At 38.8% G+C, this 16,446-nt stretch overlaps 2 protein-coding genes across 2 annotated transcripts; both read left to right on the top strand.

The window, feature by feature from the left end:
* Window positions 1-14: 14 nt before the first annotated feature.
* LOC144635966 (uncharacterized) lies at window positions 15-927 on the top strand. Its single transcript, XM_078495098.1, has one exon. The coding sequence runs from the start codon at window positions 100-102 to the stop codon at window positions 697-699; it is 600 nt and encodes a 199-aa protein (XP_078351224.1). The 5' UTR covers window positions 15-99; the 3' UTR covers window positions 700-927.
* Window positions 928-5,317: 4,390 nt separating this feature from the next.
* On the top strand, window positions 5,318-15,296 carry LOC144635900 (uncharacterized). Its single transcript, XM_078495017.1, has 11 exons — window positions 5,318-5,829; window positions 6,538-6,728; window positions 7,634-7,836; window positions 8,161-8,218; window positions 8,563-8,855; window positions 9,268-9,420; window positions 9,744-9,882; window positions 10,429-10,576; window positions 11,486-11,817; window positions 12,230-12,355; window positions 14,530-15,296. Exons 1-11 carry the CDS (start codon window positions 5,624-5,626, stop codon window positions 14,586-14,588), a joined length of 1,908 nt encoding a protein of 635 aa, XP_078351143.1. The 5' UTR covers window positions 5,318-5,623; the 3' UTR covers window positions 14,589-15,296.
* The last annotated feature ends 1,150 nt before the right edge of the window (window positions 15,297-16,446 follow it).

The raw sequence follows: 16,446 nt of genomic DNA, 5'->3' as shown, positions 1-16,446 counted from the left end.
GGATCGTCAAATAGATCGTGGAATTTTATTTTGAAAAGCCTTGAATGTTTTCTCGTTTAATCAGCGTGCTGTTAAGTGTGGTCTGGACTGAAACCAAATATGGAAGTGCGAAAATTCATTCGATTCTGTCAGTTTCTGAAAATGTTTGTCACATTTTCGGGCCTGTTACTTTTTAACCACACTTCGAGCCATCTACTGTTCAGATTTTGTGGATATTCGAGTATTTCTATGATCATCGTGTACATTCTTGGCTTTTCCTCGCTTTTGATTTTCTGGTGCGGATTTCAACGCTCGTTAAGAGCTCGTGGAACAAAAGAACGCCAGCAACTTCTACAAGAACTGCGCTCCATCGACACTGACAAGATTCCACTCATAATAGACCGGTTTATAGAACTAGATAGAGCTGGGACCCAGAAAGAAAATTCCGCAAACGAAGTCGCTCGCTGCAACAAGGATAAACGATGTGCAGTGTGTTTGGACGCGGAAGCGTGTATCAAAACTTTTCCGTGTGAACACGTCGTGGTATGCGGTTGGTGTGCTTGGCAGTCGTTGAAGATCGCGTTCATACAGCAATTGCCTCACCGCTGTGTCGTGTGCAGGACTGAGATTCAGGATTTCAGTGGCTCTTTGATCAGGGACATGGTCAGTTTAAACTGGAAGGATGTGAGGAAGATAATTGAAGAAATTAAAAGTAACTGAAGTGGTTAGACTTCCAGAACCACCGCGGCTGACTTAGAAGCGGAGGATCAAATAAAGATCAAGTACTAAATGAGAGTCCTGGAGTGTAAACAAACCAGTCTGCTAGTAGTGCTTTCTGCCTGCTCCCATAGCATACCTTAAGGTTACTATTTTTAGCGGCTACTAATTTTAGCGATTTTTTCAAAGCAAGATTAAGCGACTATTTAATTTAGCGATTTTCCGAAAAATGTAAAATAAATGTTCAGTAAAAGAACAAACTCACTTGAAATGGAATGAACTTTTGCATTGCCAAAAAATCAAAGTTACCGGCGTCTATTTTTGAAAGTATTTTTCAGGTCAGTTTCAGGTCAGTTTAATTTGTTTCCCTTTGGGGTGGAGGGGGGGGGGGGTACTTTAATAATATAACGAGTATTAAATTTGTCCGAGACAAATTTTACTTACTTACTTACTTTAGTTACTTACTGCCCATCATGCCTGCGTGTTAGCAATTTTTGCCCAACTCGCTAAAATCGCTCAAATTAATAGCCGCTAGCAATAGTAACCTTAAGGTATATTCTATAGAACTATCTCAGCATTCTAATCCGGCTGCGAAAATGTTATTTTAAATCCTAAGAGTGCAACGTAGATTTTTAATCCCAAGGCAGAGTTCACGTTCTTACAGAACTGATGTAGAAGTACTGTGGTTGCTACGAAGCACGGTGGCTGCCACGCGCACAGACTGTCTCTTCTTACAAGCGCAAGGTGCAAACCACTTCATAAACTCCCGCCAAATTTCCCGGTGACGTAGACTGTAAAGAAATGGGTTCACCACGGAATTAGAGTACAGTAAAATTCTTATCCAGAGTCTTGCATGGTTAATAGATGTTAGCTTTGCCGCGGCAGTCAAACTGTAAATGATCAATATTATTCTCGGGTAGACGAGGAGAATAAACAAGGTTACAATAATAGCCGTTGTCTTGGCGATTTTGTACTCTCTTTGACGCTCACTTTGCCGCCAAGGAATTGCGCCAAAACGCGGCCTCACGGGCGCAATTGCCAGATTGTTACTAGTGCCAGGCTCTTTCTTTTGATCATGATCATGGGAGCGAGACAGACTAGTGCCAGTACCTCTGACCCCACTGTTGTACAGAAGTTGCGTCGGTTTTGTTCCAATTTTTGATGCTGGGTTAATTTGAATGCGCCTTGGTTCAAATTTCTTTCGTAGTTTCCAAGAACAGCGTGGCTCAAAATCACCGCTTAGCAAACTATCTTGATTAGGTTTACTTTTGATAACATTTGAAGCTTGATCCTTGTTCAATTTGCGTTCTATCTGCGGTTGCCCCGCGTTGGGTTCTATTTTCTGCCGCATTTTCCAATGGCGACCTGATCCTAAAGTGCGCTTCAGTCTTTTGACGCTAGAAGCCGGCAGACCAATGGTCATTCTCCGTTCTTCCTGTGACTGAGAGGCGTTTAGCTGCGCGCGCCTAGGATGCGTATTTCGGCGCGTTTTTTTCTCATGGTGTAGCTCTATTTCTAGCTCTACGGAATTTGTGCGCTCCAGATCACGTTTTTCTGTACTGCTAGTGGACGGAGTGTCCACTGTTCTCCAATTAATTTCCGATTGAAACTCCTCAGTACAAGGTTTTGCAGGGGGAATCTTTGAACGCAGTTTTTGTTGACACTTTATAATTTTCACTGCGGTGTTTTTGTGACTCGAGACAGCATCATTGCTCTCCTTTATAGATAAAGTTCTTCCTTTCTCTCGTGCCATTCTCGTGTAAGACATGTCAAATTGTGTGGCTCCTGAGAGACATTCTTCTCCCCCTTTCATATCAATGCTTTGCTCCTCCTCAATTTTATGTATATGATTGGAAACTTTTTGTGTGCGTTCCATGTCGGTGAATGAATCCATATTTTGCGATCCTTGCTTCAATGTTTTCGGTTGATCACGAGATGTTTTCAATCGAGCGCGGTTTGTGGGTGGAAACGAATTGAGCGGGAGCGTTATTTCATTTCTCTTTACGTAATAAGAATAAGATGGCGAGGCTCTCCAACGAACGGATCGGCGCACAAGCATGAAAATATTACCGTAAGAGAGAATAATTACCGCAGTAACAGTCAAAACAAACGACGTAAATCCGATGAGAAACACTGCATCTGTGACGCCAGGAAGGAGAGTTATGCTGGTGAAGACCAGCGAAAACGCCCAAATACCCAAAACAACCTTAACGGCGCGCCCTTTTGCGTACCTTATAACAGTGCGATACTTCAGCGGATGTTTCAAGGCCATTCTACGATCACTAGTCAGCGCAGCTAGACTAGAAATCGACGCTAGAATTGTTACTCTCCCGATGAAGCTGAACACGTGAACAATTGGTCCTTGGACAGCTTCGTCATTGTAAAAAGCAAAATTCTGTGCCGCTCGCATTGGGACAAGAACGGCTGTGACAAGAAGATCGGCGATCGTTAATGAAAACATGTAGAAATTCGCGGCGATTTGAAGAGAAGTGTTTTTCAGAATCGCCACGCAGACCAAGCAATTACCAAATGACCCCACCACGGCAAGGAATATTTCAATCAAAGCTGCCAGGAGAAGCTCGTGTTTGGAGTAAAATGCCCATAACAGTGTTGTGTTGGTGGACGATCCTTTGTCCATGTCAGGAGAAGAGAAATCATGATCTGAGTTTGAGTAGTTCATGGCAACCGTCCATTTACGAGACTCGCACCGGCATACGACGAGATTTATAAGCAAAAAGTCAAGCCAAGGCCGGTACGTCCAAATACCAACTGCAATTTGGACTTTAACTAACTGTCGTCAAGAAAATAGTTAACTTAAATTTCCTATTAAGGTTCTAGCTTTTTTTGCATGCAGGAACTGAAAACCCATTGAAGTGCGCACATTGCGTTTTGTTATTTTACAACACAAAAATTACACTGCCGACTAAGGTGTTTATTTTGTTCTGCGATTTTAATTTAAAAACTATTATTCTCCTTCTAGCACCTCTTATGAATCTCAAGTGACAATTACACTTTCACCCTTTAGATGAGCTTTTTCTCTGTTTTCACAATAACACGTTAGTTTTTCACTTTAACAAGTTTAATAAATCGATTCATAAAATTAACAAATTATTCAACAATCTCGTGGTTCTGGGCTTGGAGCATTCAACTGGCTTCCCCTTCCGCACAGAGCACTGGCTTTTTATTAGTTAATTGGCGTTTAGAGAATTAATTATAATATGTATTTCTCATTTTTTCAGTGATGTATGTACAGATGCAATAGGTACATAAAAGGAAATAATAAGAATGTATTTTATAAGAATATCGAGGCTGAAATTTGCAAAATTTTAAAAATATTTTGAGAGAAACCCGAGGTTGAGTTTTTGAAAAGAATATAATTTTGTGTAGAAAATGTCAAAATTTGTAAATACAACACCATAGTCACCATTGTATATGTTTTTTAACTAAACCGTTCAGTAAAATTCTTCCTTTCTCTAAACTGCAAAACTAGTCAAATATTCGATGCTAATGGCAGGTCGATGAGTGGTTCATGTCAAGGTATTTAATGCATATATCTATGGTATACAGCACAAAAGGAATTATCATACCCTATAATCAAATAAGAACATTCACAAGAATATTTTCTGCCTAACATCGGCCCTATGTCCGGCCCTATCCCCCACCAGGGGGCAAGGAACTAAGAACATCGGCAGAAAAACAAGAATATTTAGCGTGGGCCGGAAAATCAATATGTGTCTGTTAAAAGTGTTATCTCTAGAGGTTATGAATGCCAGTGATGGATTCATTCTCGGTAGCTGTTAGTTAAATTTCTACCTTACTCTCAGCTACCGCTACCAGTTAAAACAGGCACCATCAGTCACACTTTCACTATCTCAGGAAATAGTTATTCAGATTTATTAGCTCTCAGTTTTATAAGCCTCGTTTCTCAGCTGGCAATGGCTGGCTGTTACTAGTCTATCAGCATTTTTAAAATCCCCTTCAGACCCTCTTACAAGGTAGTTATAGTTAGCCGAGTCACCTGTCTTTAAACAGCTTTGCTAGAATGATGCTAGAAGGTGTGAAATGAAATTAATGAAATCTTTTGCCTGAGAGATATTCACGTATAAACACACGGTTACGAGTATCTGCCTGTCACTTTCTAACCAAAAAAAGAGGAGCTTTCCCCCTCCATCCCCCCCCCCCTTCCAAAACGGTGACGCTTGTAGTGCCTTTTTGTGGTCAAAGCCCTGTTGTGGTACAGCTCAGGGATTTTCTGTGCTTTAAAATTTTCACAGCTATTTCAAAGATCCGAGGGTGCGTTTTCGATCAACTAAGATGCAAATGACACGCAGGCTTTTTTTATCTGGGAAGTGGCTCTTGATATGAACGGCCATGGCCTCTTTATTATATCCGATCAGTACTGAAGTCTGAAGTAGTGATACACAAACGAACCTGGCTCCTGGCCACACCCAAAAAATGGATTCTGGTATCTTGTGGTATTTTCTTTTAATACGAGAGTCTTCACACCTTATTTTCTGAAAAAGATCTTTCAAGTGAACTTTCCAAATTTGTAGTGACACTACACACGAGCGAGACACGTAGCGCAAAAAGCGCGGGTAGTAGTAAACAACGTCACGCAACTCCATAGTGTTGCGTGACTATTCAAAATAACTCCTGTGATAAGGGCAATAGTTAGCATGGAGTGAGTATTTTTAAAAATAAATAAATAATAAATTGCAGAATAAACAAGTGATCTGCTAAATTGCCGGCTATTTCACCTTCCTTTTTAACGCTTTTGTAGGATTTCTGCGTCTAAGTGGATTGTTTTGAGAGGGGCCTGGGAGTTATCTGGAGGTCTTGTTACGAGCATTACCAAGTCTCGTGACTAGACTTCCGGTTCACCTTACATCAAAATTTCTTTTTCGCGCTCAGAAATTGAGCAGAAATCATGGCGTCTTCCAAGATACTATTCTTTTTTGTAGCTGTGTTCGCTAGTACACTTTCAGGAACGTCTAAAGCAGCTCCTGCTCGCATCGACGACCAACTGGCTGTTGTGGAAAACAGGCGACCTCCAGTCGAGTTTGTTTTTGCTTTCCACACAAACGAAGGGAAATTGCGATACAGGCAGTATTCGAAGGGAGAATGGTCAAGCTGGTAAGACTGCGACGGCTGTGCTCATTTTCTGTGGTGGAAGTCCTTCATAATCGCTTGACGGTCTATACCATCGTAATCAATTCAGATTAATTTTCCCCAAGGGTAGCAGAATTAATGAGGCAAAGTTCCCTGGTTTAATTAATTTACATTTTCCTTCACAGACATAATTTTCCCTAATACCCAGTTACATGAATCCCATGAATCTTTCAAAATATACCTCTTTTCCCATCCTTCGAGCTTTTAATGAAGTTTTGAGTTTTTTCCATTGCCAGGGATGAATATTCCTGACCATTCAATCCCCCTTTATAACCCCAAAATTAATATTCTTGGGGTCAACCCCTGGGGGAGTTTCTACTAAACTGGTCAATTCAGGTAGCAGAGTATTGTGATAGTCTGCCCCCTGCCCCCCCCCCCCCACTCATTCAGGATCCTTTGACTCTGTTGTTGTTGTTGGTGGTGTTTTTTTTTGTTTGTTTGTTGTTTTGTTTTTTGTTTTTTTTGGGGGGGGGGGGAGGGGCAAGACACTTTCATAACCTTCACAGATGTTACTTATATACCCTAGCACACTTATTGCTGTATAGCCCTCCCATCGCAGGTATTGTTTGGTCAAGTATTTGCCTGATAGCACCTGATGTATGTGGAATTAACTATGAGAAATTTACTATTTTACTGAACATTTTTTTCTTCAATGCTTATAACTAAATTCAGGCAAGACATGGGTGCTCCTGAGGGGAAATCAGTAATTTCAAACCCTGTTGCAGTGCATGATGCCAACAACCAAACCACTGTATTTTGCTTGTGTGATGATGGACAAGTTTACTATCTGCAACAAGATGCTGACAGATCTGTAGATTTTGGAAAATGGATTGCTGTTCCTTCCAAAATTCCTTTTGAAGCAGGTGGGCCAGACATAATATAAAACTTTTACAGTTTTTTGTAAAAATTACTAAACATCTTTACATGTCGGTTTATTATGCTACTAGTAGTTAAGCAAAGGTTAGAGGGGTGTGTCCACCCCAGGGGGGGTACTCCGGGATCCAAGTGACGGGGATGTGCGAAGGATTTTTTTGGGGTCGAAATTTTCGATTCCGGGACTTTTTTGGGTAGGAGAATTTGGCAGGTATTTTTTTGGGTGACTTGATTTAAATAGGGGATTTTTTTGGGTATTAAAATCAAACTAAAGTGCCTTGGCGCGGCCTTGGCAATTTAGGGGTAATTTGACTAGGGATTTTTTGGGGCGTTTTTTATGGTCCAGGGATTTTTTTGGGTAATGTCGGGAGACTTAGGGATTTTTTTGGGTCCTGAGTTTTGCCTCCATTCGATCATCCCCGTCACTTTGATCCCGGAGTACCCCCCTGGGGTGTCCACACTAATCTAGATGAATTTGAATACACTTTTTTTCTCCGGTTTGGCCAACTGTCCACACTAAAACGGTTTTTTCAGTCACTGAAAATAGAGCTTTTCAAAAATGGTCTCTAGAGTGGAGTGATTTGAAAACACCAGCTAGGTGGTGTTTCTAGTCTGGATGGCAAAAACAGACCTTTTTAAAAACACTGACATCAAATGACCATGTGATCATAATCAATAGCTCTACAGTCACATGCATTATAAATCTGTGTGTGTTAAAGTAAGGCTGATACAATAAAGGCAAGGCCACAGCCCCTGAAAAAATCTTTGGCTATTGGTGTTCATGACAGAAAGCTCGATTAATTTTGCCTGAGTTATGCAGGACACCCAATATGTGCACAGGGCACCAACAAAATTAGGTTAATGCAATTAAGCTGTAATTATCTTAATTTTTTAGGAGTTACACTGAAAGGGAAAGATACATTGCAAGTGTTAAATTATCAGAATAAACTGACTGTCTTCTCGAGATCTGTGACAAAAGCCTCCCGTCTCTACTGGACACAGGAAGTGAATGGTAACTGGTCAGCTTGGGCTCTGATTGGTGGATCATCGGTGTCATTAAAAACAGATGTGGCAGTGGCTTATAATGGATTTTCAAAGGTATGTGACTTATACATTACAATACCATATTGTACAATAAACATTGCGAAGAACATATTTCTTTAATGGAAAACAAGGACGCATGGTGTACAAGAGCTCACTCATGGGAATGATAAAGTTTGGTGTATAGTTACAGCCCATCACCTAGGGAACAAATTTATGTATCAAGTTTGAAGAAGGAATTCTATGAATCACTTCAAGTTTGTTCAAATAATGATATTTATGCAAAAATGGGGGGCCCCCCCCCCCCCCCCCCCCCCCCATGTCTGGGTCTGGTTTGTGATCATATGTTTAGCTTGGTATATCTTTCTTTTATATTTCCAGTATTTGGAGGCTTTTGCTGTCATGGAAAATAACAAGATGTATAGAACATGGCAAACAGGTACTGACAAATAATTATAGACTTCTAAATGTCAGCCAATCAATAAATTCATGAGTAATCAATCAACCAATTCATCTGCACTCAGTAATTGCATCAATCATTCATTAATTCAGTTAATTAGTTCCTCTGACAATCAATTAGCCAAACAATCAATCAATCAATCAATCAATCAATCAGTCAGTTATTAGGCTTTGCTACATACATGTGCATGCATGCTTTTAAGTTCTCTTGTGAATGTCTTGCTATATTTATAGACATCTAGCAGCATTGTAGACATACTTAAAATAATACAAATTGACTGTAAACATTATTAAATAATGATTTATTGAAATATTAATTATTAGATCCAACAAAATGGGTGTCATGGGATGAGACTGGTTATGGTGCTCCTGAGACCCAGCATGCACCAGTGGTACACCAGATGAGCCACAGCGTGTTCAATGGCGTTCTTAATGTGTTTATTTATGGAGATGATGGTTATCTTCACCATATATGGCAAACAACCTGTGACAAGGTTCCAAACCCTTGGGGGTGGTGCACGTGGAGTGTTTGGTACAAGATTAGTGACAAGATTCCAACCTCGAATCCCTCCTATAATCCTTTAAGTATAGGAGCTAATATACATCTTGGAATTGAGGTAAGGACTGTTTGCACATGTGTTTACTATACTGTATTTTAGGCGTATAACAAGTTCAAGGTCTGTAAAGTATTAACAACCAGACCAAGTTTTTCTAATTTATCACTGGGGAGCAGGGATGGTGCAGTGGTGAGAGCGTCTGCCTCCCACCAATGTGGCCCAGGCTCCATTCCTGGACTTGGCATCATAAAATTATGTGGAGTTAATATTGTTCTCATCCTTTCTGTGAGGGTTTTCTCTGGGTTCTCTGGTTTTTCTCCCTCCTGAAAAACCAACAATAGTCATTTCCAAATTCCAATTCAACCTGGATATATAGCACCCGCATGAAAACCAGCTACAGCTGATGTGGCTTCCCCCCTTAATATAGTAATATATTTATAAATTTATTTGTTTATTTTATTCATGCTCAAAGGTCTTCACAGTAGGAAAAGGTGGACTGTGGCACATGTGGGAGCTAGCACGTGGTGGGGTGTGGAACTCATGGGAACATGTTGGTGCCGCATCAGACATAGCCAGTCATCCCACCATCATGAATGATGACAAAGGATGGTGGGTTGCATATGCAGTGAGTTCAGTTTTATTATTGCTGTTTAGATAAAAGTGCAAACTGATTTGCTGAAAAAGGAAGAGAAACATTGTTAGCAGCTGGCTCAGTATACAGATGTCTTCATCCCTTGAAACTTGATCGCCCGCAGAAATGTCTGGCATTTGCCTTGGAAAAAATCAAACTGATGAAACCAAATGTAACTCTACTGTGATCTGTGTAGTATCTTAGACTCGTTGTCTTTGTGTACAAATATTCACAACCATGCATCAATGAATTAGACACTACACGCTTAGTCCGCACAGAACTATGTAGACATGCAAGACTTTTTTCTTTTTTCATAGCTAAGTACCAGTGATGAAGTTGCAGTGGTTGAACAGAATCGTTCCCTGCTCCTCTCAGCATCAAGTGTGCCATTTGGAAGTCCAGTCAAAGTTTCATGGTCAGTGCCAGTTGACGAGGCCACTAACAAGGACTGGATAGGTGGGTGCATTAACCTTTTTAGCCCTCCATTCCCCAATCTGTATTCATCCATCTCAAAAATATTTGATCACCAAAAGTTAAAAAACTGCATGCTTACTATAGTGAATTCTTGAAGCAACATTGCTATAAGAAATGATTTTGAGATTAATAATATTATAAACTAAAGAAAATTTTCTGTTATTGGTATCCCATTGATACAGACACTTTTTTATTGGATTGTCAGTTCACTTGGTCCTAAGGAAAAAAAAAACTTGTGTAAACATGCTCAGCTGTGGCCCTGGAATTCCTGATCAAGTTGGAATTTAGAATTTTTTTTTTCTTGTGAAGGGAGGAAAACCAGAGAACCCGGAGAAAAACCCTCGTAGCAAGGACCAGAACCAACAACAAACTATAACCCACATTTGACAGAGTCTGGGAATTGAACCCGGGCCACATTGGTAGGAAGCAAGCACTCCCACCACTGTGCAATCTCTGCTCTCCTGCGTTTGTTCGCTGTGATTGCAGGAACAAAGCTTAGACATTTCTCACATAATTATATTCTTTAAGGTGTTTACCCGTCTGGTGCTGAAAACCATATGTATGTGGACTACTTATATGTCGGAGGAGGCCAGAACCCTCTTAAAGATGCAATACCTAAAGGATCTCTGACCTTTAAGTCATACCTCCCTAATGGAAAATATGATTATCGTTACCTGTAAGTAATAACTAATGAAATATTTACTATTAATCTCTAGGGCTGGGACCCCCCCTATAACTATCCTAGGGTCTTGCTTCCCCTATTTGCCCAGCCTCCTAGGGATTTAATCCTTAAATTTAATCCTTAAAATGACCCCAACTCTAAAATATGGGACAAATTTTTAATCAGAAAAAGTTGCTTCAGTGGTGACATATTGATTGACATTCTCGTACATCTGTTTTCATGTGCTTTGCCTGAGCATAAGACCTTCTTTCTTTATAGTTCCACCTTCTACCCTTTATAAACTTGATTGTCGCCACCTATCTGATTAAAAAATTGTCCCATATTTTAGAGTTGGGGTCATTTTAAAGGATTAATTAGAAAAAAACATTTACTAATTCCCCCATCATTTAATACTAATATAATGAAACTTTCAACATCTTACAGAGGGGCAGTGCTCTGGAACCTTTTACCAGGAGAGTGTCACGAGGCGATGTCCCTCAGGAGTTTTGTGACAATGACCAACAAGTCGAACATAATTAAAAAAACCAATTTTAACAATCTTTATTGTAAGAGATCTTAGCGCTTTTTATCTTTTTATCATTGTAACAATTTTAGCAATTTATCTATTTTTAGCTTAACTTTTTAGCTTTTTTACCTTAATATAGTTTTAATGTTTTTTATCTACTAGTTTTAATGTTTTATTTACACACGACCCCATGCACAAGCTATGTAGCTTTTTTATCCCATCGTGTATGAATAAAGGTTTTGTTGTTGTTGTTGTTGTATCTATATCATGTCATGAATGATTCTTCATATAGTAAACACATTGCTAAGGTAATATTTGGAAATTTGTTGGACATAAATAAGAGTACCAAAAACGTGAACTTGTCCATGTAAATTTGGTATCAATGCTCTTTCCCCCAGGGTAAATAAAAGATTCTTTGATGCTGTGAGTTCTTCCCTTACTGTATTCAATGCCACAACAGACAAAGAATGGGTTCAAGTATACCGCGGGATAGCTGCAGGACTGGGAAAAGAAGGCTTCAATTTTGAGAAATGCGTTGAAGATGGAAACCACACAGTGGTCTTGTTCGAGGAAGCATTTGCTGCCTTCCAGAATAATGATGTATTCAAAGGGTTGCAGTTATTTGGAACAGCACTAATGGACATAGTAAAGGCATTTAAAGATTGCGGTGAAACTGATATTGCAAAAGCAATTGAGAAGTTGGCCATGGATTTCATTAAATGCGTAAAGGGTAAGCAACAATAATAGTATAATTTTCAAGTCTAATACCAAAAAAGAAAAAACAACAACAGTGAACTGGTTTGTCAGAGCTACATTTTTGTAAACTTCAGGTAGACATACTAAAGTCGTATAAGTTTAAACATGAAAGCTCGAAAGCACTCTAAGTGTCTTCTTTCTTTCATGTCAAAACTTATGTGACTCTTGTGCCATCAACATAATCAAAGGAGCTTCAAGCGACAACACCTTACTTAAAACATTTTTACATTCATTTCCTTAGTATGTAAGTAAGATAAAATTATTCTCATGACACTGTAGTTGTTTTTTTATTTTTTTGCAAGCTGCACTAGTCAGTGAATAAATTACTAATTAGATGCTATATTCATGCTGGCAATGTAGTCAAAGTTCCTCTCATTTTAATGCAGGAAACTGTGTCAATTTTGTTATCGATGCTGTGGATGAAATCCTGATCCTCTTTGAGAATTTGATAGAGATTTATGGAGACATTCGAGGAGCAAGCAATTCATTCCAACTAAAGGCTTATGAACAAGGTAACATTTTTAACAACAACATGTCAAATTGTCTGAGTCAAGTTTTTGGTCAAATTCTTCTTCTTTTTTATTTATTTTTATTTTTGTGTCTCCATGGTCCTGATAAGGATGGGCTCAACTCCAAATATTCGATATTGTATGTGACCCAGTCCAGCACCATTATGCAATATGGGTAATTGAAGGTCGCAAACTGAAGGTCGCCTGGGGGAAATAATAATTGCCAAACTTGCAAAAGTACACAAAGTTCTCTGTGCATTTAAGATGGCTGAGTAAAAGCTGTTTGCAGCTTCTTGTCAAGAGCAAAACTATGAGTACTCAGAAAAAGTTGAAGGTCATTTTTGTGTGTCTATTAACTCTTTCGCTGCAGTTGTCGAGAAAACTCGACATTTCATTTTGTGACTCTGAGTGCGGATGTCAAGTTTTCTCGACATGATAAACAATCCCAGATTTCCTTTCGAAACTGTCTTCAGTAGGGACGCTCATTCTCGTTCCCAGAGCCTTCCGTTTCTTTTGGTCACGTGGTCGGCGAAACGAAGGGCTCTGGTAACACTGACTACCGGATGTCGTAAAATCCACGACATCCGGTAGCGCATGCCCACTGCATAAATGTTCGTCTGCGCCTGCTCAGTAAAAGAAAGGGGAAGGCTGGGGCTGACTGAGACGAGAAGAAAGCGAATTTGGAAGAAGATACGACATTTGAGTTTGGCGTTCGAAAGAGCCGTACAGCAATCCTTGCTAAATTGTCGGAAGACATCAAGAAACAAGGAATGGAACAGGAAGTCTGCAGATAGAAAAGTTAGAATCCAGAGGAATTGGAGTCATAGTGTTTAAAAACACGGAGTCGAGGATATCATCAGATGATAACATTCCGACGGTTGATGATACTGTGAATTTATTTATGGCCATGCGGAGGTATTGTAGAAAATTCAGAGCTAAAAAAGCGGCTGAGCGATGAGGTATCATTCTATTGAGCGGCGGTAAGAAATATCACATTGAATTTCAAAGTCTTCATGTACATGTATTCATGAACTCCATTTAGTGTGTATATCTTGTGTAAGCTAAGTTGATAGTGCAAATGTTTGCAATATTTTTAATGCAATAAAAAGTACAACCGAGTACACCTTACAAAAATGTACTTGTCATTTGTTCATAAACAAAGGTCTGCTTCGTGAATACGTTATTCCAACAAACTCCCATGTTTTCGGTCTTTTTCCGCTAACATTTTCAAACTTGCCCGCTACATCTTCAATTGTTTCGATGACCGGAAGTATAACGAAAATTGCGTAGAAGAGTTTCATTTTTTTACCTAATTACGCATGCAGTTTTTATCAGCCAATCAAAAAAATCATATTTTTTACCGTTACCAGGGCCACTACGTCATGTCATTTAAAAAAATACGCGTGGCCCTGGGGAAGAGGATGTAGGGACGCTATGATCAATAATTACTTCAGATACCCTTTAGGAGAACTGGAAAGCGTGACGAGCATGATCTTTTGCCGTTTGCATGTAATGGTTGAGTATTATCGACAAATTCATGTTACACTGTTGCTGTTTACGGGCAAAGGACATTTAAACATGGCGTCGAATGAGAAATTTTCAATCGAGGAGTGCTTCGGAGAAGATTCTAACCGACTTTTGCCGAGAATATAACAGTTGTGGTTAACGAATCAAGCAATTTCAATGAACAGATTGAGTATCTGAGACGCGGCTATTGCAAAACAATGGTTTAAACCTTCACGCTTGGGAAGGAAGCTATCAGATGGCGAACAAAATTGCTGAAAGGACCAAAATGTAATGAATTTATGAAAAGGTTGCGTTGTACGATTTAAAATTATGTTAGGCACAATTCCTGAAAATCTTAATTAAATTGCTTGCACAGAACGAAAGATATTGTTGAATATGATACGTGACTGTGTGGTTCAACGCACTGTGAAAAAATGCAGCACTGCGGGGGAGTAAGGTCAACAAGTCAGCAGCGAAAGAGTTAAAAAAAGATTCCTCAACAGAATTCAGCAGATAGACTTACTCTCATGTGTACTCCACTACATAGAACATTAGTATGTACACGATTACCAGATGATACCACATGTATTGATTATTGTGTAATGGCACTTGCAAAGTTTACGCTTGATAATGTACAGTATCTTAATCAGTGAATTTCTTTGTTCTTGTAGGTGGATTATGCATTGGACGTATTGTTGGCGTGTGCATTGCAATACCATCCTATTATTAAGGAAGTCAACTACCTACCTCATGAACTAAATATTTTCTAAGACCATGCGGCTTATTTTCAGGTTTTGCAGTACCAACATATAAAGAGAAGCTCAAAAATAACCAAGGAGAAACTTCATTTTCTCCTTGGTTTATTTTGCACTTCTCTTTAAATAAATTTACTCCTTGCTTAATTTTGTACTTCTCTTTAAATGAATTTTGATATTTTAAGTTTGGGACTGTGTGTGTCGAGGGTTTTCAAATTCTAAAAAATATGAGAGGGCTCCTGGTTTTATTAAATGTAAAAGTTGATTTAAAAAGGAAAAAAATGAAATGGTGTAACTACTTAATTATAGGGATATAAGAAGCATTTAAACAATGAGAACAAGGCAATAACAAAATTAAAACGAATTTTTAAAAAGTTACGTTTACCGGCATTTAATTAACGCAAATTTCCATGTGATAATTATAGGTTTGCATGCATTTAAGTTTGTGGGTAAAACTTTTTATAGCTACCTGAGTTTTTGACAAGTCAAAGCAACAATGTCCAACAGCAAAATACCAAGAAAGAAGAAAAAGGGAGCAGTTTCTCCATTTACCCTTGGGCATAACAAACGTTACAAAACTAAAGACATTTTAAAATCAACATTGAATGATGATATGCCGACTGACTATGAGGAAGAGGTAGACTACATGTAACTTTGCTGGAAATAAAGGTGTCTTCAAATAACGATGCTGTAAATTACCTTATTCTCACTTAATTTCGCGAGTACTAAATTTCGCGATTTTCGCGATTTTGAAAAAAACGCGAAATTTAATACTCGCGAAATATAAGACACGCGAGTTTAACATCGCGAAATTTAATATCGTTCTGATAATATAAAAAAATAATGAAACTCGATGTGTTTTATCATAGTTATTCTAACATGTCTGAGCTTCATGTTTAGGAGTTTTTTGTTTGATTTTGTCCATTAGTTATCTCCCACTCTATCAGTGGCACTGTTCGAACTGTTCTCTGTCGCCAAGTTCCTCAAAATCTCGCTCTTCCAGTCGTGGATGAACCTATTAGGGATTTAGACTGTTAAATACGTTATGTTTTGTTATGTGTAGATTGTTTTGTTTGCTGTTTTTACGATGACTTTCATATTAATTATGTTGTTACAGTTTCGAGGTCAAAGCTTCATATTGAAGAATAGGTAAAAATCGCGAAATTTAATACACTCAATTGTACCTTCCTCTCAAAATCGCGAAATTAAGTACTCGCGAAATATGGCTTTGATTTTTCGCGAAATTAAGTACTCGCGAAATTTAGTGAGAATAAGGTAGTGTGATTTAAATTAAATGATGATGTAAATTAAGGTGCATAAAATCAACACATGTTAATTTCATATAATAAGGTAATTATTGACAAGGTATGATAAGTGGTGACTTGGATTAAAGTGAAAAATAAGTGGAGAAGTGGTCGCAAGTCAAATACTCAGAAAAAAAGAAAGGAACAAGGAACTCGGAAAATCTTTTTTCCGAGTATTTGACTTGCGACCACTTCTCCACTTATTTTCACTTTAATCCAAGTCACTACTTATCATATATTCACATTTATCGTTTGGACATATTTGAGCCTTGCAGTTGGCAGGACATGTGTCTCATAAGAACCCAGTATATGACCTCGCTCACCATGAGTCCCCCATAGCTCAGTGGTTAGAGCGTCCAACCGGTATTTCTGGAAGGTCATGGGTTCGACTCCCGTTGAGGAACTCGGAAAATCTTTTTTTCCGAGTATTTGACTTATTGACAAGGTGTTGGAAAGAAAAACTGTAAAGTAAATAAAATAATAATTATTATAATTATGAAATAGAGAAAGAAAAGAGAAGAGTCAAGCC

Source organism: Oculina patagonica, chromosome 13 (genome assembly GCF_052425735.1).
Source record: "Oculina patagonica isolate OP01 chromosome 13, crgOcupat, whole genome shotgun sequence".
Lineage (NCBI taxonomy): Eukaryota > Metazoa > Cnidaria > Anthozoa > Scleractinia > Oculinidae > Oculina > Oculina patagonica.
The sequence above is the reverse complement of the archived record's forward strand: the minus strand, read 5'-3'. Positions and strand labels throughout refer to the sequence as shown.